General features: G+C 49.0%; 2 protein-coding genes across 5 annotated transcripts in view; both read right to left on the reverse strand.

Annotated features, from left to right (window-relative positions):
- Nucleotides 1-5,596: 5,596 nt before the first annotated feature.
- On the reverse strand, nt 5,597-6,440 carry TMEM81 (transmembrane protein 81). The gene has a single exon (XM_062210754.1). The coding sequence runs from the start codon at nt 6,438-6,440 to the stop codon at nt 5,616-5,618; it is 825 nt and encodes a 274-aa protein (XP_062066738.1). The 3' UTR covers nt 5,597-5,615.
- Nucleotides 6,441-8,653: 2,213 nt separating this feature from the next.
- RBBP5 (RB binding protein 5, histone lysine methyltransferase complex subunit) overlaps nt 8,654-22,384 on the reverse strand; it is a 40,490-nt gene continuing 26,759 nt past the window's right edge. Inside the window, exons 9-14 of one of the 4 annotated variants that reach the window (XM_062211666.1) lie at nt 22,265-22,336; nt 19,414-19,531; nt 18,131-18,200; nt 17,498-17,727; nt 16,333-16,410; nt 8,654-10,673 (exon numbers count right to left, since the gene is read on the reverse strand). In XM_062211666.1, coding sequence (XP_062067650.1) covers nt 10,648-10,673; nt 16,333-16,410; nt 17,498-17,727; nt 18,131-18,200; nt 19,414-19,531; nt 22,265-22,336 — 594 coding nt within the window. In that variant the 3' untranslated portion in view covers nt 8,654-10,647. Of the gene's footprint in view, nt 10,677-16,218; nt 16,411-17,497; nt 17,728-18,130; nt 18,201-19,413; nt 19,532-22,264; nt 22,337-22,384 lie in introns of all 4 variants that reach the window. The other 3 variants (XM_062211665.1, XM_062211664.1, XM_062211663.1) reach the window with 3 other exon arrangements.

Below are 22,384 nucleotides of genomic sequence, written 5' to 3' on the forward strand. Positions count from 1 at the left end.
CTGGCACAGGTGCGCTGCTCTGCCTCCCTAGGTCAGACCTTACCTGGGCTTCATCCTGTGTATGAAGGGAGTTGCCACGGAGGCTCCTAGAGCAGTGGCACTTCCCTAAGGGACTCCGGTGAACTCCATGGAACAGGTGCCTGGCAGCTGTGGGGTGCTCCGTGGACTTGTACATACGGTCATGGGTTTGGGGAAGGCTGGGCAATAAAGGAAAACTAGAGAGGAACAAACTGGCTCAGAGAGCTTTGCCCAGAGCCCCAGGCGGCCACAGGGGCGGAAGGCACTCAGTACCCTTCAGTGGGGTACATCCTGCCTTGGCCCCGAACTCCTCCAACTTACCCACTCCATCCGGGGCGTGCACAGCATAGAGAAGCTCACAGCCAGGCAAGTGCTAGAGCTTCGTCAGACCCCTGCCTTGACCCATTTTTGTTCACACAGAGCCATTCCCCGGCCCTGTTTTTCTCTTGTGTAACTTCTAATGGTAGTTACTTCCTGACTCTGGTAGCAGGCAGTTCTTAAATAAAGAAGGTTTCTCAACCTGCGGGGCGGCGCACACAGCTGTGGGTGCTCTTCTCATCAGGCCAAAGCCTACCTCCGCGTCCTGCTGCTTAAACCCAGATCATGTGTCCCGGTCTTCCCTCAAGGGGACCACGCTGGCTCCACGATGCTTCGGCCAAGTGTCCAGTACTGGACTAAAGTGCGACACTAACTGCCTTCCCTAACTCGAGTCCAGGACTTCACAGTCCACCGTGCACTGCCCTGTCTCAGAGGTGAGGCGGACAGGCAGGCAGCAGAGGCTGGACTAGAACTCGGGTCTGGCCGGCGCCACGGCTCACTAGGCTAATCCTCCGCCTGAGGCGCCGGCACCCCGGGTTCTAGTCCCAGTCGGGGCGCCGGATTCTGTCCCGGTTGCTCCTCTTCCGGGCCAGCTCTCTGCTATGGCCCGGGAGTGCAGTGGAGGATGGCCCAAGTCCTTGGGCCCTGCACCCGCATAGGAGACCAGGAGGCGGCACCCGGCTCCGGATCAGCACAATGCGCCAGCCGCGGCGGCCATTGGAGGGTGAACCAATGGCAAAAGGAAGACCTTTCTCTCTCACTGTCCACTCTGCCAGTCAAAAAAAAAAACCCAGGTCTGAAATCCACCTATTTCCTAGGAGGAGAGGATGTGTATAAAACTTATGATCTTTCCAAAGTAATAGCAGTGGTTAGAAGGCTCCTGTGCGTGTGTACAGGCCAGTGTTCCCCACCTTGGCTATGTATCAGATCAGCTATAAAACTTCTTTAAAAAAAAAAGATGCTTGGCCGGCACCGTGGCTTAACAGGCTAATCCTCCGCCTTGTGGTGCCGGCACACTGGGTTCTAGTCCCGGTTGGGGTGCCGGATTCTATCCTGGTTGCCCCTCTTCCAGGCCAGCTCTCTGCTATGGCCCGGGAAGGCAGTGGAGGATGGCCCAGGTCCTTGGGCCCTGCACCCGCATGGGAGACCGGGAGAAGCACCTGGCTCCTGGCTTCGGATCAGCGAGATGCGCTGGCCGCAGCGGCTATTGGAGGGTGAACCAACGGCAAAAAGGAAGACCTTTCTCTCTCTCTCTCTGTCCACTCTGCCTGTCCAAAAAAAAAAAAAAAAAGATGCTTTGAATTCATGATTTACACATATAAGTTGTCTTCAAAAATCCATGGAAAATCTGCGTATCTTTTAATCCCATTTTCCATGAACTTTTTGAAATTAAAATTATTTGAAAGGCAGAGAGAGCTTCCATCCTCTGGTTCACTCCTCCAAATGGCTGCAACAGCTGGGGCCGAGCCAGGAGCTGGGAACTCCATCCAGGTCTCCTACATAGATGACAAGAACTCAAGCACTTGTGCCATCGTCCACTGCTTCCCAGGCACGTTAGGAGGAGGCTGGATCAGAAGTGGAGCAGCTGAACTTGCACTGGTGCTCCAACATGGATGCAAGCATCCCAAGCTTACCCTGCTAAGTCACAGCACCCGTCTCTCCCATGAACTGTTCACAGCACCCGTGTCTGTAGGACACTGACAGGGCCTAGGAGCAACGACTGCCAGCAGGTGTGGCACATCCAGGGCACACACCTTGGCTTCCAAATGCTGCTCCCCACACCAAAGGAAACCAGAGTTCCTTGGAGAAATGGCAGATTCACATTTGAGGCAAGGAAAGTCCAAGTGTGGCCCTGAGATAGCTTGAACAAGAAAGCAGGAAAATGCTAGTCAAATCAGACCACACCAAAAGTACAAAACAGCTGGCTTAAGCCGGCACCGTGGCTCAACAGGCTAATCCTCCACCTTGCGGTGCCGGCACACCGGGTTCTAGTCCCGGTTGGGGCGCCGGATTATATCCTGGTTGCCCCTCTTCCAGGCCAGCTCTCTGCTATGGCCCAGGAAGGCAGTGGAGGATGGCCCAAGTCCTTGGGCCCTGCACCCGCATGGGAGACCAGAAGAAGTGCCTGGCTCCTGGCTTCGGATCGGTGTGATGCGCCGGCCGCAGCGGCCATTGGAGAGTGAACCAACGGCAAAGGAAGACCTTTCTCTCTGTCTCTCTCTCTCTCTCACTATCCACTCTGCCTGTCAAAAAACAAAAATAAATTAAAAAAAAAAACAAAACAAAACAGCTGGCTTAAAGCTAGCCAAATCAGACCACAGCAAAAGTTCAAAACAGCTGGCTTAAAGGGACTCCTACTAGGGCTGGTGTGGTGCAGTGGGTTAAGCTACCACTCTGGACACCCACATCCCATATGGGTGCCGGGAGCTCCTGGCTCCTGGCTTCAGATCAGCGTAGCTCATTTGGGGAGTGAACCAGCAGAGGGAAGACCTTTCTCTCTCTCTCACTGTAATTCTACCTGTCAAATAAATAAAAATCTTAAAAAAAAAAAATAGAATTACAGAGATCTCCCATTCTCTAGTTCATTCCCCAAATGGCTCCAATAGCTGGAGCTGGTCTGGTCCAAAGCTAGGAGTCTCTTCCAGGTCTTCCACGTGGAGGCAGGGGCCCAAGGAGTTGTTTTCTCAGGTGCATTAGCAGGGAGCTGGACAGGAAGTGGAACAGCTGTCACAGGTGGCAGCTCTACCTTCAATGTTGTAATGACAGCCCCTCTCCTCCACTTAGGATCTAGCTTCCTGCTAATGTGCCTGGGAGGGCAGGTGATGGCTCAAGTACTTGGGATCTTGCCATCCACATGGGAGACCCATATGGAGTTCCAGACTCCTGGTTTCAGCCTGGCCCAGATCCAGCTGTTGCAATATTTGGGCAGTAAACCAGCAGATGGAAGACAGCTCTCTCTCATCTCTCCCTGTCATTTTGCTTTCAAGTAACAATAGAAATGACAACAGTAATGGATTCTATACTGATTGACAAGAAAAATCAATTGAGACCTCAAAAACAGCAGGTAAAAAGCAGCAGCCTTTAAAGAGAATTATATAAGCTATCACATACAGAAACGAACTCAAAGAACCCTTTCCTTTTTTTTTTTTTTTTTTTTTTTGACAGAGTGGATAGTGAGAGAGAGAAACAGAGAGAGAGGTCTTCCTTTTTGCCGTTGGTTCATCCTCCAATGGCCGCTGCAGCCGGCGCATCTTGCTGATCCGAAGCCAGGAGCCAGGTGCTTCTCCTGGTCTCCCATGCGGGTGCAGGGCCCAAGGACTTGGGTCATCCTTCACTGCCTTCCTGGGCCATAGCAGAGAGCTGGCCTGGAAGAGGGGCAACCGGGATAGAATCCAGCGCCCCAACTGGGACTAGAACCCGGTGTGCCAGCGCCGCAAGGCAGAGGATTAGCCTGTTAAGCCACGGCGCCGGCCTACGAATTCAAATTCACAACCAATCCCCAACATGTAATAAGGCAAGGATCATCAACAAATGCCACATGGTTCATGTGAACAGTTTTTAGAAAACGAGACAATCACAAGGCATCACCCCACAGGGTGTTCTCTACCAAGAGGAAACACACATGTGCACACGCACACACACAGCCCTTAGAAGAGATCTGGCAGCTACCACCTAAGCAAGTCGGCAACCTCCCTGTCAACAAGAGAGTCACCCTAACACTGTGAGCCTCCCAAAGTGACGCAGAAAGCACGTCCCCCCATCAAAAACACTCACGAGCCGGTCTCCGTGAGTCTAATCAGGAGGAAATGACAGATCCAGACAGCCACGGTTCACTACAGCTGGGCCAGACTCTGCAGTAAAATCAAGTCATGAAAAACGAAACACAGGGGTCTGCGGGAGAAGAGAGAGAACCACCGTCAGGACCCATCCAAAGGCTCTAAGGTTTTAGAATTCAGAGAAGCTGAACGTGAGCTGACTGGAGAATCAACTTCTGAGCTGATAAAAGACAGTGCAGGTGAATGGGGGCGTGACCCCAGAGTGCAGGACCATGACGCAAGCCCAGCTGTCACGCAGCTGAGCAAAAACCAGTATGTGTTTAGAAAGCTAATTGTGACAAAATGCTCACGGGTCAATCTAGATAAAGGGTCTGTGAATGGTCACTAACCTCTCCTTCCAACTTGTCTCAGGCTTTAAAACTTTAAGTTAAAAGGAAATCATAGCCTTTTGACCATAATTTAAACTGAATTAGCATCAGCAGGGTCAGAAGCTCCCGCAGGTGACCCTGACCCAGCTTTAGAGAAACTCTGGGCTTTGGTTTCTGCTGCTGCTCCGGCAGCCGGGGGAGAGGGAGAAATGCCGTCACGCTCTCAGGGTCAGCTCAGCCGGGGGCCAACAGCCTTTCCCCTGCGGCTTCCACAAGCCAATCACCCAGAGCACGGTGCATGGCGGCCCCCGTGCCCCTAGGCTCTTAAGCCTGGATTTCTGATGGAGGACGTGCCCTCCCTTTGGGGCCTTGGCTGCTTTAGGAGACCAATACACTTGGCCTTTCCAGGAATAAGCCTCAGGGAACTCAAAAAGCAAAAATGAAAGGGGCAGCAAGCAAAGCAAGGAACTGTCTGGATGACCAGGAGAAGGACCCAGTGCTTTGCCAGGAAATTCAATTTTACACGGAACACAGGCTTCACCTGGGGAGTGCAGGGCTGTCACTTACACACCTGAGTCACAGGTCGGTCCTAACAACCTCTGCCCAACCTGGGTACACGTCCACGCAAGAAGCAATTCGAGTATCATCTATCCTGAAGGATCTGGGGAAAACAAACCAGACTGACGATTACGGGGTAGCTTAAACACCAGAATTTTAAAGAGCAAGAAAATGTTGTTTCCATACAGCTACTGTGAATTATTTTTATTGAAGAGGGAAAGTAATATTTTCACTAGAAAAGCTGTTACTAAATCCTACAGGAACGCACTGCTCAGAAGAGAAACGCAGGCGGGAGGCACACAAGTCGTAAAGCACAGACAGAAAATGAACGCGAGCAGAGGTCCCTTCTCAGGACCGGCACGATGCCTGCAGTCAGCTGCCTGGGTGCCCAAGGAGCAGGGTGTCAGGACAGAACCCATCTAGGACGGAAGTCAGAAATGACCGCTCACAGCTCCCATGAGCTTGTCCCTGCCCCACCCCCACTCATGCTCTGGGCAGTGGGGGACCTCCCTGTCGGCTGACCCATGATCAGGCCAGGCAGCCAGGACACGCCCCCTAAGGAGCTCCCGTCAGTCTTTCAGGAGCAGTCCTGGTTGGAGGTGTGCCTCAACGCCCTGCAGAGGGCGATGCTCACCAACACCCCACCAACCACTCCACCGCAGATTCCTAGGCCCAAGGCCAACGCCACCTTCTTTTTCCACTGTGGGTGGTGAGGCATGGAATGGTTGCCCGGACTGACTTCCAGGCCCTCAGCCACTAATTTCTGATCATCAGTAAGGGACTGATGGAAATTCAGGTTCACCAAGTTAGGAGGAAGGACCCTCAGCCCAAAATACAGCCTCTTGACGAGCTTCAAGTTTCTTAACAGCTGAACATCACAGCGGTAAGTCCCAGAGTCGTACTCCTGGGCAGATAAAAACCTCACAAAGTAGGAACGGGCTTGGAAGGGTCTGAAGACCTCATCGTTAGTTGAGATGATACCCCGAGCAAGTCTCCAGGTGAACCGGAAAGCTTCCTGCCCGACCTCCAGGATCTCCGGGCTCAGGCAGCTGAGCTCCAAGTGCTGGCCGACGAGCAGGGTGAAGTGGAGCATCCCGCAGATCCAGTTGGTCAGACACTCCAAGCGCTGCGATTCACACTTCCTTCTCACTCCGTCGGGGCCCACCTCACACACAGTCTCCTCCTTGTAGCCGAGGCCACAGGTGACAGTGCAGGCGGTGGCATGGACGACCACTTTCCCCACAGCTTCTCGCAGCTTCTTAGGGATGGCCAGTGTGTTGGGTGACGTCAGCACCAAAGGCAGGCAGGAGGCCAACACCAGGCTTCCAAGCAGGAAACCAGAGGCCAAAGTCTTCTGGTCTCGGCAGGCTTTCGCCAGCCTCAGCCGGCACCCTTTAGGCATCCCAGGTGAGTGCTCCCGGCTATTGTCACCTAACGCCTTCAGTGTCAGCCAGGGTGCAGCGTTGTCAATAAAACAAAAGTCCGGTCCTTGCAGTCAAGGCGAAGCCCCAAGGCAGGGGGAATCACAATGCTGTTGCTCCCTATCTACACCTGGTAGTGACCACTGACCTGTATTCATTCTTCTCACATCTTTCTAACGCATGCAAGTCCAAGTCTTGGTGAGACAAAGACGAAAAGACTTCAGAAACAGTGAATTTCCAAACTGCCTGGAATAGTTAAGTTCTATTCTTCTCACCTACATCCTGCCCCTACAGTGGGTAGGATCTTAGTCCAGGGATGGGGAATGTCTGGCCGCTGGCCACATAAGACCTGCAGAAGTCATTTGGTCTGGCCCAGTCAGGGCAAATGCAGGGGGGACTTGAGATTCTATAAATGTATAGCAGGCTAATTTCTGAGTTGATCATCTCGCATGGCCCGCAAATGATGTTATAAATATCTAAATGGGCCTTTGCAGAAAAAAGGTTCCCTATACCTAACGAGCTTCAAGACCCCAAGTTAAACTAACCGTAGGAAAAAAAGGACATTAAAGTCTAAAAACGGGAAGAATAATTTGAATTAAGTTCAGTAACTTGACTTGCTTACTTTGCTCCTAGACCTTTTATAAAAAGGATTGAGGGTGGGCAGCGCTGTGGCATAGCGGGTAAAGCCACCACTTGCAGTGCCAGCATCCCATAACGGTGCATGTTCAAGTCCCAGCTGTGCCACTTCCAATCCGGCTCCCTGCTAAAGTGCCCGGGAAAGCAGCAGAGGATGGCCAAAATCCTTGGGCCCCTGCACCCGTGTGTGAGACCCAGAAGCAGCTCCTGGCTCCTGGCTTTGGATTGGCCCAGCACCAGCTGTTGCAGCCATTTCGGGAGTGAACCAGCAGATGGAAGAGCTCTCATCTCGCTCTCACTCTCTCTCTGCCTCTGCCTCACTGTAACTCTGCCTTTCAGATATATAAATCTTTAAAAAAAAAAAAAGACTAAGGGGGCCGGCACTGTAGCACAGTGGGTTATGCCACTGTCTGCAATGCTGGCACTCTATTTTAGTTCCAGTTACTCTGCTTCCAATTCTGCTCCCTGCTAATGTGCCTGGGAAGGCAGTGGAAGATAGTCCAAGTACTTGGGCTCCAGCCACCCACATGGGAGACTCGGATGGAGTTCCTGGTTCCTGGCTTTGGCTGGACCATCTCCGGCTTTTCAGCCATTTAAAGAATGAATCAGGGAATGGAAGATCTTTCTCTGTCTCTCCCTCTGCCCCCTGTCAATCTGCTTGTCAAATAAATCTTAAAAAAATAAAGAAATCACCTCTTTGGACTGAGAGGCAAGTGACTTACCCTTCCAGAATTTGTATTTCCTTCTTTGTAAACTAAGATCTCCTTGCCCATTTCCCTACTTTGAGTAGCAAGTGATACGTTGCACACAGAAACACTATGTGAACCATGAGCCCTGCTCCTGTGTGACGAATTTTAAATAGAAATGCAAGTTCATTAAAACAAGAGCCACAGCGCCCTTTTAAAAGCGGAAGCTTCATCAGCAAGACAGGCCACGCTAAAAGCAATCACACTGTTTCAGGTGTTTTCTGGGTTGGACAATGCGCAAGGCAGCCTGACTCTGCCTATGCCTCGTCCCCACAGCATGGCGGAGCTCATCACTGGCTCAGATGGAGGTTGCTATGAAACAGCTATGATGTCAGAAGCCAGCTCTCCATCCCACAGATTAACACACAAACACTCTTCCACTGACGAACAGCAGGCTCTGATCTCTGAGACATCTTATTCTTTAGGAGACGATGAGTAGTCAATGGATTTTAAAAGTATTTAATGGGGGGGGGGGCTAATAAAGAAGACTTCATCTGTACCTGGACCAAGAAAGATCTCTTGGCATTCGTTTTTGTCACCTGCAGAACGCCTAGCACAGTGGCCACTTCAGAGAAATCTCAGAAAACCTACACGGGGTAAAGTCATCTTAACAAAGATCAATCCTACATGATTTTTGATTGGCACCAACTTTTGCTAAAATTGCTATTTATTTGTAATCCTATCTAGACATAGGAATGTCCCTTCTAGCTCTGGATTTCCACACAGAAACGTCTTAACAGCACAGTAAGCCACACTCTCTGTTGTACAAAGGCACAGTGGCTGGTGATCAGTGTTTACAAACAAACATTTACACTTGTTCTTTAATAAACATCCGATTTTATTTACAAAGCATTAAAGCTTCAGCAAGAAGTACCCAAGGCTATGTCTCATCTTGTACAAAACTACAGAACATTTTAAAAAACAAAACGGTGTTGAGCAGGGTCGGGGGGGGGGGGGGGGATGACAGACGGGAAGAAGAAAATATACAGATATTGTACAAATCAAGAAACTCAAACTGAAGTGGACAGACGGCCTTAGGAACCAGAAACACATTCCCAAAGCATTGTGAACTGTCAGGAGCTGCTCCCGGAGGCAATGTGACAGGGCGTAAGCTGACTTACTCAGGAGCCAGTTAGGAAGTAACAGAGCTTAGACATCTAAATGCCAGGTAGAGGAAACCAAGCTACTTCCCACATGGAAATAAGGCAGAAACCCTGGCACCCCGCAGTGTGCACACTACTGCAGTGCACAGCACAGGGGGAACTGGAATGGATATGAATTAGTCTGCGAGAGAGAAACATGTCTAGTGAGCCACCTACCAATTCAACCAGTCGTCTAACTTGGAGGAAATTCACAAAATGAGCAGTCAAGGAGAAAGTAGCGCAACTGAAAACAGGCATTTTGCAACTGAGGGAGTGCTCTTTCTTGTTACTGAATATCCTGGCTCTAAAAGATGGGACGGGACAAGGAGGCTCCTATGATGTGTTCTACTCTGATTTCTATCCTAAAGTCTACACAGCAATCAACATGTTTGGCTACCTACAGCAGCATCCACCAACGGACAGGGATTTCACGATTAGCCCAGGATCTGAAGTCTCCCTCGCTCCAGCGGATGCATTTCCTGCTCGGCTGAAAGCCCCACGCAGCGAGGCTACTGAGCCCTTTCCAGACCTGGCTTCCTGACTCGGATTCTCAGAAAATTCCAAACACCTAATATACACATCCATCCAATCTGCTACTTTTTATATAAAGAACAGCAAAGGGGACAGGAAGCTAAGCAACCTTTCACAGAAAGGAAGTGACTGAAAACACAGCGAGAAAAAGGGGCGTGGACATGGGCAGGGGAGACGCAATGACAGGTGGGGACAGATTTCCACAGGCAGTGGTAAACTACACACCTTGGTCTTGGATGTGAACTCTGCTGCTGCTGCTTTGATTCTGGATGGCTCTACTTTAGTCCTTGCATAGACTCCCCCACCCCAATAAAAAAGTTTGCTGAGAAATACCTTGGTTTGTTTCCATCTCCAGAAGCCAGCACAGAAAAACAATATCAACTACTGATGATTCTTTGCTAGAGATGGGTAAAATTAGCTATCTTCAAAAACCATGATTAATGAGGATGAACTGATACTTGAAGAAAACATGCAATGAACAAGGAAAAACCCTGAATCGCTTACTGCCCATCTTCTGGAGAAGAATGGGGTGTGGTAGGAGTGGGAGGAGCGGCTGCCTCCTTTATCTTCCCTTTCCAAAAATGTTAATCTTTCAAGCATTTTTCTTTCCTGCCCATCCTTTGTACCCAGTAGGAAATGCAGGAGGTGCCCGGGGAGAGAGTAAGTTATAAATGAAGGAGAATATGCGAACCACGTTCTCCTAGGCTGCAAAACCTCAGATAAGGACAAGTCACCTGGGGACATGCACTGAGGACAGAAAGCAAACAGGAGATAGAAAGTGACATGTCAGAAGGCTGCTGGGCACAACACAGCTGGATGAGCAAAACGCAGGTGTCTCTTCTCCAGCAACACAACTAAGCCTTACGGTTTAAATGACACAAAAACCCCTATTTGATGTCTTCACAAATCCTCATTCCTGAGAGCCTATTTGGACTTACGCTTGAAAGGGAAGGTAGGGGACATATATTCTTCCATAATTCACTTCTTCATTCAAACATAAACGCGCTCCTTCCACCTCCAGGATGGGTGGCAGAGGCCTTTGTTTTAAATTAAAGTCAATCTCAAATGACTGACCACACTGTCCAGAGGCCACATGATGGCAAAGGGGGCAAGCACGAAGAACTTCAGGGTCTTCACAATAGTTCTGAGATTGCTCCTCCTGCTAAAGAAATCAGACACAAAGAGCATCACTTAGTCACTGACAAAAACACCGCTGGAGGCTGGCTGATGCACTGCATGCAAACAGGCAGGGGTCAACAACTTCCCCCTTTAAGAAAAGGTCTAACCAACTCCCAAGCACTCTTTAGTGAAGCAACAGATCATCCAATCCCAGCCCCACCCCAACACACAGCTCCAGCCTGCCCCAAGAGAGGGAGGAAATGATCAGAGGTACACATTTGCCAAGCTGCAAACCATCTTCCAAGATGTTAACAAATAATGCTTTAACAATTCAGAAAGTGACAGAGGACAGGACATTCCAGGGCTCTAAGCCTTTCACGCTGCAGCCTCATCAGTTACCAAACGATCAGTGGTGAGCACGAAGCTCTTTTCCAGGCGCACCTGCTTCTTGGGTAACACCCTCACTACCCTGGAATCCCGGCAAGGGGAAATGGTAAGGAGGGCCTCCACCTGTCTCTATGCACTCAGCTGATCATCCTAGAAGGTAAAACCAAACGGACTCTTCCCTGATTACTCCACAGAAGCTGTTCAATCTGCAAGGGACATCCTTAAGTGGGCTGCTCTGAAAATTAACTAGGAAGTGTAAAAGAGAACACGGTGAAAAAATCCTCCCAGATGTCACTGGAATGGGATAGGACCTGCTGCCTGATACGTAAGGGTTAGAAAATACTGGAAAACAAGAACCCAATTATAAAATTCCTCTTTGAACTTGACTTTCAAAGTTCCAGGGCAAATGAAAACCAGCAACAAGAGTATCTTTCCATTTGCCTGAGAACAGACAGACATTACTAGGTACAGTGCTACACTGTAAAAAATCAAAGTTAAGCTTTTTATAGTTCAGCAAGATAATATAACTCAGCACCTGTTTTTCAGACCTCTCCCAACATAAAGCATAATAATGAACCTCTTGAGATTTTAAAAAAACCAATCTCTGGGCAGGCACTTGGCGCATGAGTTAAGACACCACTTGGGACGCCTGCATCTCATGGCCCAGCCTGGGTTCGGGGCTCAGTTCTGCTTCTGGTTCCAGCTTCCTGCTGATGCATACTGCAGCAGGCAGCGGGTGACGATGGCTCAAGCACCTGGGTCCCTGTCTCACTTGGGAGATCTAGATGGAGTGCCAAGCTCCTGAGTTCAGCGTGATCTAGCCCCAGCTGTTACAGCTATTCCGGGAGAGAACCGGCAGACAAAAGACAGATCTCTGGCCGGCGCCGTGGCTTAACAGGCTAATCCTCCGCCTTGCGGTGCTGGCACACCAGGTTCTAGCCCCGGTTGGGGCACCGGATTCTATCCCAGTTGCCCCTCTTCCAGGCCAGCTCTCTGCTATGGCCCGGGAAGGCAGTGGAGGATGGCCCAAGTGCTTGGGCCCTGCACCCGCATGGGAGACCAGGAGAAGCACCTGGCTCCTGGCTCCTGATCAGCGCGATGCGCCATCTGCAGCGGCCATTGGAGGGTGAACCAACGGCAAAAAGGAAGACCTTTCTGTCTCTCTCTCTATCCACTCTGCCTGTCAAAAAAAAAAAAAAAAGAAAGAAAGAAATAGAAGATGCCCTTTGGGATGCCTGCATCCCAAATCAGAATAAAAAAAAAGACAGATCTCTGTCTTACCAAAAAACAAAATCTTGACATGGAAGAACACACTCTACAAGACTCAACATTATGTTGGTGCAAGTCCTTGGGACCCTGCACCTGTGTGGGAGACCCAGAAGAAGCTCCTGGCTTCGACTGTCCCGCTTTGGCCGTTGTGGCCATTTGAGGAGTGAACCAGTGGATGGAAGACCTCTCTAACTCTGCCTTTCAAATAAATAAATAAAACTTTAAAAAAAAAAAACATGCTTTCACCACCTTCAGGCTTGTCTCACTGACTGTTTCCACAGGTACCCTGACCACATTAGTATTAACAGTTTAAAAAAGAAAACAACTTTGCCATAGTAGGCCTAAGTCGTGATGGCAGAATATGGGTGGATCATAAGCCAGCAGCTTTAATCGCGGGCACTCAAGACGACTAATGAGCGCACCATGCTGACTGAGAGCGGTCTGTGTTTCTATACATCCTCCTCCCGTGGACAAACAGGTAAGAATGGCTGTGGAGGCCTGCAGGCTGCAAGGAAGGCCTCAGATGCAGCCCTGCCCTCACCAGGGAATCACACAGACAGGCCAGGCTGCTCTGACGGCAGGGCTCCTGCCGGGCTTCCTTGGGAATCCAGGTTCACCACTCTCCCAAACATGCGGCTGCCACCAAGATCCATGCGCCACCACAGCGAGTCGGTAAAGCTGCACACAGCCCTCCCCAGGATGCCTTGCAAGCAGGCCCCCCCTGCCGCCTGAAGTTTCCTAAACGGACTTGCTCTCAGTATGCTAGAGCTCTCTGTGCTCATTTCCATCCAGGAAAAGGACCAGGAAGCACGGCCAAAGAGGAAATGGGAAGGAGGCCAATGCCAACATCACACGGGGTACGTGATGCACGCGCTCATGGCGAGCTGGGGAAATACCTGCTAACCTGGGCAGCCAGCTTTGTTCGTGTACTGTCGTAAGTGCCTCATGGTCCTGAGCCTGACAAAGTCTCCTCTCATCTTGGTGAGGGGAAAGCTCAAACCGTTCACACAGCTGCCTCTACCGCAGGGTGACCGACTGAAGTGCCCAACACAAATAACCAGCAAACAAGAGCCCGGTGTGGGGCACCCTGCTACTGCCACGAGCAAGGCTGAGCGTGCAGTGAGTCACTCCCCTGCTTAACCCTGCGGGCAACATGGGTGGAATCGTTGCGAACAGGCCCTTGGTAATGGCAGCAATCCACCGGAGAAGCTAAAATACTTGTGCAAGTACCAAACCTCGTGTCCCACATCTAGTTCAAAACCTCACTTTTTTCTGTTATTAAGAAAATAACACTACACACAGTCAGCATTTTGAGAAATTCAGAGACTAAAAAGGCCAGTCTATCAGGGTTGAGCAACCTTTCCGGTATCTGATGCTGACTCGCACTCAGACGTTACGTTTTCGCAGCAGCACAGCGCTGTGAAATCTAACACCGCACGGCACCTCTGCAGAACCCAGGCCGGGAAATGCTGACACACTGCTGTCATTAGTGACCACGCTAACTGTAAGAGGTAAACTTGACTTTTAAAAAAATGTGAAGTAGTTTGTCTACCGTTACACTTGGTATTGCAACGCTCATGATTAATTATAGACACATTTGAAGAGGCTGGAAGACTATACCCTAAAGTGCTGTGTTTTGTTTTGTTTTAAGATTTATTTTATTTATTTGAAAGGCAGAGTTAGAGAGAGAGAAGTCTTCTATCTGCTGATTCACTCCCCAAATGGACACAACAGCTGGGGCTAGGCCAGGCTGAAGCCAGGAGCTTCTCTCAGGTCTCCCACACGGGTGCAGGGGCCCAAGGACTGGGGCCATCTTCCACTGCTTTCCCACATTAGCATGAAGCTGGATTGGAAGTGGAGCAGCCAGGACTGAATTGGTACCCTTATGGGATGCCAGTGTCACAGGCGGCAGCTTTCTCCACTACGCCAAAACAGTAGCCCCTAGAGTGTTTTAATTGACTATGTTTGGCCACATTTTAAATCATCCTAAAACACTTGTCTTTTCTGTGGTGGCATCTGCTTGTATAAGCAGTGAGCCATGGGAGAACTGCTCTTCTTTATGTCTAGGCAGTCACAGAGCTGTAACCGTCACTGACCAGGCCCATGTGACTATCCTGGGCTATTTTACAATACAGACACAGCCATGGGTGGTTTGAACGTGGAGGTGGTAACTGATTATCAATGGAACACCCCAAGTGCTACCACTAGGGAAAAGTCTCAGTGCTCAGTGGTATGGTGCTGGGCTATTAAATGCTGAAGTCTAAATCTGCCAAACCTAAGGTGGAATACTCAAAATGATGAGCGGCTGAGTCTATCAGCTTCTCTGTAGAAGACAATTCACGTTCACCAACAGTAATTAACTGACATCAGCGATAAATTAAACAAGGAATCCTGGTTTGTTTTCTAGTACTTATCACATTTGGATTAACAAATTTAAGTTAAAAATTTGAAGTGGGGTGGGGAAGGGATCCAAATACAACCACTGAAATGTTATCAATCCCTCCTTGATTCTACTCAACTAGTCACAAAAAAATGAGAGCCCAGTATTAATTTTTAAAGCAGTGCTAGGATGGGCGTTTGGGGTAGCAATCAAGTTGCTGCTATGGCCTAGGAAAGCAGTAGAAGATGGCCCAAGTGCTTGGGCCCCTGTACCCATATGGAAGACCTGGAAGAAGCTCCTGGCTCCTGGTTTCAGATCAGCTTAGCTCTGGCCGTTGCAGCCATTTGGGGATTGAACCAGTGGATGGAAGACCCCCCCCCCCCCCCGCCTCTCTTTCAAATAAATAAACAAATCTTTAAAAAAAAAAAATACAGGGGTTGGCACTGTGGCGCAGAGGGTTAACGCCCTGGCCTGAAGCACCAGAATCCCATATGGGTTCCAGTTCGAGTCCGGCTGCTCCACTTCCAATCCAGCTCTCTGCTATGACCTGGGAAAGCAGTGGAAGATGGCCCAAGTCCTTGGGCCCATGCACCCACGTGGGAGACCCAGAAGAAGCTCCTGGCTTCGGATTGGCTCAGCTCCAGCTGTTTCGGCCAATTGGGAAGTTAACCAGTGGATGGAAGACCTCTCTCTCTCTCTCTCTCTCTGCCTCTCTTTGTGTAACTCTGACTTTCAAATAAATAAAAAAGTCTTAAAAAAAAAAAAAAGAGCTTCCATATATAAAAAAACTTACAAAACACACATTGAAATAGAAATAGATTCTAATCTGGTCTTTTCTAAACAAGAGATCACTTAGCCTTGGTTCACAAGTATTTGATAGGAAACTGAAATTGTTTTCCATCTCCCAATAAAAATCCCTTATCACCTAAAACTTTGTAAGTTTCAAAAGACTTAAGCATTAAGCCACACAGGTACTGTAGCTTCTTTTTGATGATATCCTATTTTCAGATATTGGGGGGGAAAAAACCTTAACGTGACACTGCCAATCACTTCCTCACTGGTTCTAGACTCCTGAGAAAGAAGATCCACCTGCCGGAGCAGAACACCTTGGAGAGAGATCCTACAGGTAAGGTGCCAGAGGCAGGCACCTGAAACAAAAGTGTATGTCTAGCTCTTCACTGGACATAAACAACCTAGAGCAAATGCAAATGAAAAAAATGAATCCATCCAGGGGTTCCTGTCCTTTTTGGATCATGGATTCCTATCATCTGATGAAAACTCTGAATGTCTTCCTCAGAAAAATGTGCAGAATGTTCTGCATACAGGACCACAGAGCACCTGAAATCTAGTTATGGACCCAAGTTTTACAGCCGTTGAATTAAGCCAATTCCAGTTTAGTTTGCCCTTAGCAGCAATTTACAGTGCAGAGAGTTTTACCGCTGGGGAAAAGGAGGGAGAAAGAAAAAACAATGCTGCAGTTAGACGGAGTTGGGGCTGTACAAAGCAAGGCCACAAAGCAAGCTGGGCAGCGCTCCCAATGTGTCCTTACCTGGCAAGGGCTGGCTGAGCTCCGCCTGCACTTTACCCTTCGCTGATCCTTCCAGAGGTAAACCTCTGTCCCCTTTGTAGAGTTTCGGTTTAAATGGAGAATCTTTCTCTTTACCTTTTGATCCTTTAGGCCGGCCTGCTTGCTTCTTCTTGGATTTGCCATCCCCCTTCACACCCAGTAGTGGATGGACTTCTGCAGAAGGACAGACAGGCATGGAAGGACCCGCACCAGCCCCGTCCCCCAGCCCGGAGCTCGTGTCCCACGTCCACTCACACAGGGGCACCAGCCCGGAGCTCGTGTCCCACGTCCACTCACACAGGGGCACCAGCCCGGAGCTCGTGTCCCACGTCCACTCACACAGGGGCACCAGCCTGGAGCTCGTGTCCCACGTCCACTCACACAGGGGCACCAGCCCCATCCCCCAGCCTGGACTCTGTGAGGAAAGCACGGAGCTCTTGTGTCCCACATCCACTCACACAGACACGGAGAGTCGCCAAAAGGCACACGGCCTGTGTGGCTGGTGCCAAGCCACAGCAACCATAAAGTGAAAAAGTAGCTGAACGAAACGACACTGAGCTGGACCAGGCGCACACACTCATGCACGCATGGCAGCAGAGAGGGCTTCTGAAACGGCCAACCTGGGCAAGACTCCTGACCCTATCACCTGCTGTTGAGCCCTGGGCATGTTATGGAATATCTCGCAAACAACCTCAGTCTCTGGTCTCTCCTTGTCAAGTAGGGGCAGTGAAGTCACAGGAGAAAAAGTCACACAACTGTGAATGGAACAGCGCCAACACCAGGGACGTGTGGCTCTGTAATCAATCTGTAGTGGCTTAAAGAAAAGGGAAAGGCGGATGCCCAAGAGTAACCACGGGCGCGCACGCAGACACACACACACATACACACACACACACCCGTGTCCGCCCTTCCTGGGCTACGACAACGGCGGCTTCCAGAGCCACACAGCCAAAGGGGGCACGAGGCGGAAGGGACAGTCGAGGTCTGAGTTGGCCTTCATTACCTTAAAAACCACTCTGTGGGGAAAAAGTAAAAAAGACAAGGAGACGTAAAGTGCGTCACCGGGGGCAGACACAACTTTGAAGGGCACAACATCCCCATGTTAAGAGAAGTGAGCACAGGAGCAACCGTGACGAAAGGGGAACGCCCTACAAAAGACTCTCGTGGAAAAATTCCTTCCAGGTGGAATGGCTCCAGCAGGGAACTGCCAGTGACCATGAGGAGCAAACAGTGGCGGCACAGGGGGAGAGGCGGCTCTTACCGTCGTTTGGGACTCCTTGAAGTTCGATGTTGGTTGTTTTGGGCTTCTTCTTGGGAGGCTGGGACCCATCAGCTGAAGACTGCCTCTTCTTCTCTGAACTAGCCCCTTCGTCCATCAAGGAGGTTTGGACTGCATCCGGTGGGGGGCCATAAGGATTTTCCTCTGGGTCTTCTACCTCAGGGGCAATGGGTAAATACAACAGAGCCTTTGAATCTTCCAGCTCTTCATCACTATTTGGAACAGGATCAGACAAGGGATTGGAAAAAAGAGGAGACAGTTGCTTAAACCATGAGCCCTTCCTCTAGCACCTACATGAAGCATAAGCAACAGGTATGATCAAGGACTTCAAGAAAGCCAAGCTCCATAAACGGAAACCAAACAACATGATTAATAAAATCAATCATAAAAATAAACAGGATAAATTGAAATATTTCAGTTTCTGCAAATTCTCTATCTGGGCAAGGGAAGAAAGCTAGGACTGCAGAAAAAAAGACTTAATTGTATTTCTCAGACACCGAAGGGGTTCCCTCCTCTGGTTAACAGGCAGATGGGACTGAAGAGATACGGGGAGCTGAGGAACGCCCGCCGGAGGCTGCGGAGGAGCTGCCGGTCCGCTCCTGCCAGGCCGCTCACCTGCTACAGAAGGCAGCGATGGGGTCCACACTGGTGACATCCACCTCCTCGTCTTCTGCAGCATCAGCCCCTGCAGACAGAAGCACAGAGGGTTGAGAGGAAGCAGAGCTCTGCTTCTGACCTGCAGTTCACTGATTTTCATGCTGAAATTTACGAGAAACAAAGGAGGAAAACCAGTTTATTCTGAGTATAACAAACAGTGCAGAATTTCTCCCACATGCTAGAGTGAGGACCAGTAACACTGGGAACAGCTCTTCAGTGGGGCCTTCCTAGTCTAACTGGGGAGGCAGCTACAGATGATGGCTTCAACTTAATGCCTGAGTGTCACCGTTACATGAGTGCGCTCAGGAGGTGGCGATAAAGAACAATCTCTGTGGAAGTCTGTGGAGACTTCACAGAACAGAAACCAACAATGCCACAGCAACCCGGTACACCTGCATCCCCGGAGTCTTTTTCCTAAAACACACGAGGTATGCAGTTACCTAAAACACAGAAGCGAGGACCGCACTTTTCAGGCTGGAGAGAACTAACCTCAGTCTCAATCTGCTGCCTCCTGACACCATCAAGTAGCCCTGGAATCACTGATCACTCCGACAAGGCCAACGGGCCTGCTAAACACACACAAACCCCTACCATCCGTAACGCCCTGAGTTAGACACCAGGAGGAGAGACAGTCAAATCTGTATGCTCAAGGAGATTTTTATCTAGAAGTTCAGTAGAGATAAAAATAACAAAGCTCACAGTCATAATCATAATAGAAAATGATATCTGAGTGCGTATTATGGTCTAGGGATACCCTACGTGCTTCACAGAAATCGTTTCATCCATTTCCTGAAAATCGAAAAGGCAGGTGCTATTTCCCCAGCTACAGTTTAGGAAACTCAGGTTCAATTACTTTGTGCAAGGCGGTCCGACCCCAGAACCCATGCTCTTGACCCTCTCACTGACAATGGAATGACAGCATACATGATACACAGGGCACTCAGCAGGTGTGGCTGCTCTGCCAGGTGCTACACATAAATCCCCACTTAATCGTCTGCAATTAATCAGAAAGTACAAAGTGAAATGTCAAGAGAGCTGCTGGAGCCCTGGCAATGCCCACATAAGCTCTCAGTTAATGCCTTCATAAATTAAAGACTCTCTAAACTACGGAACCAGATAAGTCTAAAGAAAAAAGCAACATTTTAGACTAGGTACTGAAACAAATTTACAACTCAAATCAAGACCACTACATAAAGCCATCATTTTTCCTTGAGGAAATACTACTTGAATGAAAACGTTACCTGTCTGTTCAGGTTCACTCTTGTCTTCATCTTCAATATCAAACTCTGATTCCCTTTCCTCGTACTCTACATTTTCATCCAACTCTTTGAAATCTGGTGCAAATGCACTCCAATTTTCCTATTCCATACACACACACGCAAAAAAAAAACAAACACTAATTAACCATAAAAGTAGATTAATCATACAGTATGTCATGGCACAGTGGGCTAAGCCTCCACTTGCAATGCTGGTATCCCATATGGGTGCCCATTCTAGTCCCAGCTGCTCCTCCTTCAGTCCAGCTCTCTGGTATGGCCCAGAAAAGCAGTGGAAGGTGGCACAAGTACTTGGGCCCCTGCACCCACAGGGGAGATCCGGAAGAAGCTCCTGACTTCAGACTGGCCCAGCTTCAGCCACTGCAGCCATTTGGGAAGTAAACCAACGGATGGAAGACCTTTCTCTGCCTCTCCCTCTCTCTGTAACTCTACCTCTCAAATAAATAAATAAAATCTTTAAATATATATATATATGAAAGATGCAGAATTCCAAGATTAAATTTGGTAAAGTATAAAAATTAGGTATCTACAGGTTATATTATCTTTTTTTTTTTTTTTTTTTTTGACAGGCAGAGTTAGACAGTGAGAGAGAGAGACAGAGAGAGAAGTCTTCCTTCTATTGGTCCACCCCCAAAATGGCCGCTACAGCCTGTGCACTGCACCGATCCGAAGCCAGGAGACAAGTGCTTCCTCCTGGTCTCCCATAAGGGTGCAGGGCCCAAGCACCTGGGCCACCCTCTACCACCTTCCCGGGCCACAGCAGAGAGCTGGAGTGGAAGAGTAGCAACTGGGATAGAACCGGCACCCCGACCGGGACTAGAACCCAGGGTGCCGGCGCCGCACGCGGAGGATTAGCCTAGTGAGCCACGGCACTGACCTTCAGGTTGTATTATCTTAAAATATTTCCTATTTGAAACATTCCAAGTTATTAACGACAGCTCTTTCATAGGTAACTGCCTTCTTTAATCCTTTTAAGACGTAACTCGGGTTGGAGCTATGGTGTAGCAGATAAAGCCTCCGCCTACAGCGCTGGCATCTCATATGGGTACCAGTTTAAGTCCCAGCTGCTCCACTTCTGATCCAGCTCTCTAAAGCCTGGGAAGGCAGTGGAAGATGGCCCAAGTGCCTGGGCCCCTGCACCTGCATAGGAGACCTGGAAGAAGCTCCTGGCTCCAGATTGGTCCAGCTCCAGCCGATGTGGCCATTTGAGAAATGAACCAGCAGATAAAAAAATATCTCTCTCTGTGCCTCTAACTCTGCTTTTCAAATAAACAAACAAATCTTTAAAAAAAAAAAAAAAAAAAAAAGCCGGCGCCGTGGCTTAACGGGCTAATCCTCCACCTTGCGGCACCGGCACACCGGGTTCTAGTCCCAGTTGGGGCACCAGATTCTATCCCGGTTGCCCCTCTTCCAGGCCAGCTCTCTGCTATGGCCCAGGAAGGCAGTGGAGGATGGCCCAAGTGCTTGGGCCCTGCACCTGCATGGGAGACCAGGAGAAGCACCTGGCTCCTGGGTTCAGATCAGCGCGATGCGCCGGCTGCAGTGCGCCAGCCGCAGCAGCCATTGGAGGGTGAACCAACAGCAAAAAGGAAGACCTTTCTCTCTCTCTCTCTCTCTCACTATCCACTCTGCCTGTCAGAAAAAAAAAAAAAGACTTTACCTCTCTCTGTAACTATCTTTCAAATAAATAAATAAAATAAATATTTTAAAAAAACCTTAACTCTGAGGTAAAAGATTTAAATTTTCTGAGTACGCTGATTACAAATGTAGGTTACAAGCTTAAAAAGGGGGGGGGGGGGCGGGGGAGACAGTGGCATAGTGGATAAAGCCACCACCTACAGTGCTGCATCCCATATGGGCACCGGTTCTAGTCCCGGCTGCTCCACTTTCAATCCAGCTCTCTGCTGTGGCCTGGGAAAGCAGTGGAAGATGGCCCAAGTCCTTGGGCCCCTGCACCGTGTGGGATACTGGGAGGAGGCTCCTGGCTTCACATAGGCACAGCTCTGGCCATTGCGGCTGAGGAGTGAACCAGTGGATGGAAGATCTCTCTCTCTCTCTCTGTCTCTGTCTCTCCTGTATAACTCTGATTTTCAAATAAATAAATAAATCTTTTAAAAAAAAAAAAAGTTAAAAGTAGGGCTAGCGTTGTGGCATAGCAGGTTAAGCTGCCACCTGCAACACTGGCATTTCATATGGCTGCTGGCTCAAATAATGGCTGCTCCACTTCTGATCCAGCTCCCTGCTAAGGCACCTACAAAAGCAGGAGAGGCCAGCCCTAGTACTTAGGCTGCTGCACCCACAAAGGAGACCCAGACAAAGCTCCTGGCTTTGGCCTGGCAAAGCTATGGCGTTGCAGCCCACTGGGGAGTGAACCAGCACCTGGAACACCTCTCTCTGTTAATTCTGCCTTTCAAATAAATAAATAAATCTTAAAAAAAAAAAAAAAAAGCTTAAAGTAAAACCAGTATGTAAAACAAAAACTGAGCTGAAAATAAGAAAAGTCAAAGAAAAATATCTCTCAACTAAGTAACAAAAATATGTTAACAGAAAGAACACTAGATTTCCTTACTAAAAACACAACTAGTAAATCGGCTTGAGACTAAGACCTTCCCATTAAAGTAAAGTGAAAACAGATGCACTTTTAAAATTAAAAAAAAAAAAGAAAGAAAGAAAACAGATGCACTGAAACTACTTAGTTAGGTCTCAGGACTCACATGCAAAAGAATTAAGGTAACTTTTAGTTTATTACATGTAAGGTTCTTTGATAAAAAGGGAGTATCTACTTTCAAGGCAAGTTAACCAGAAAAACACTTACGACTTGATTTTGTGCCCAGATAGATACCACTCCACTAGAAATGGATGCTATGATGGGTCGAACAGGATGCCACTAAATTTTAATGAAGCAAAGAAAAACAGGTCATAAGAACAGATTCAA

This window comes from Lepus europaeus, chromosome 14, assembly GCF_033115175.1.
Source record: "Lepus europaeus isolate LE1 chromosome 14, mLepTim1.pri, whole genome shotgun sequence".
NCBI classification, from domain to species: Eukaryota; Metazoa; Chordata; class Mammalia; order Lagomorpha; family Leporidae; genus Lepus; species Lepus europaeus.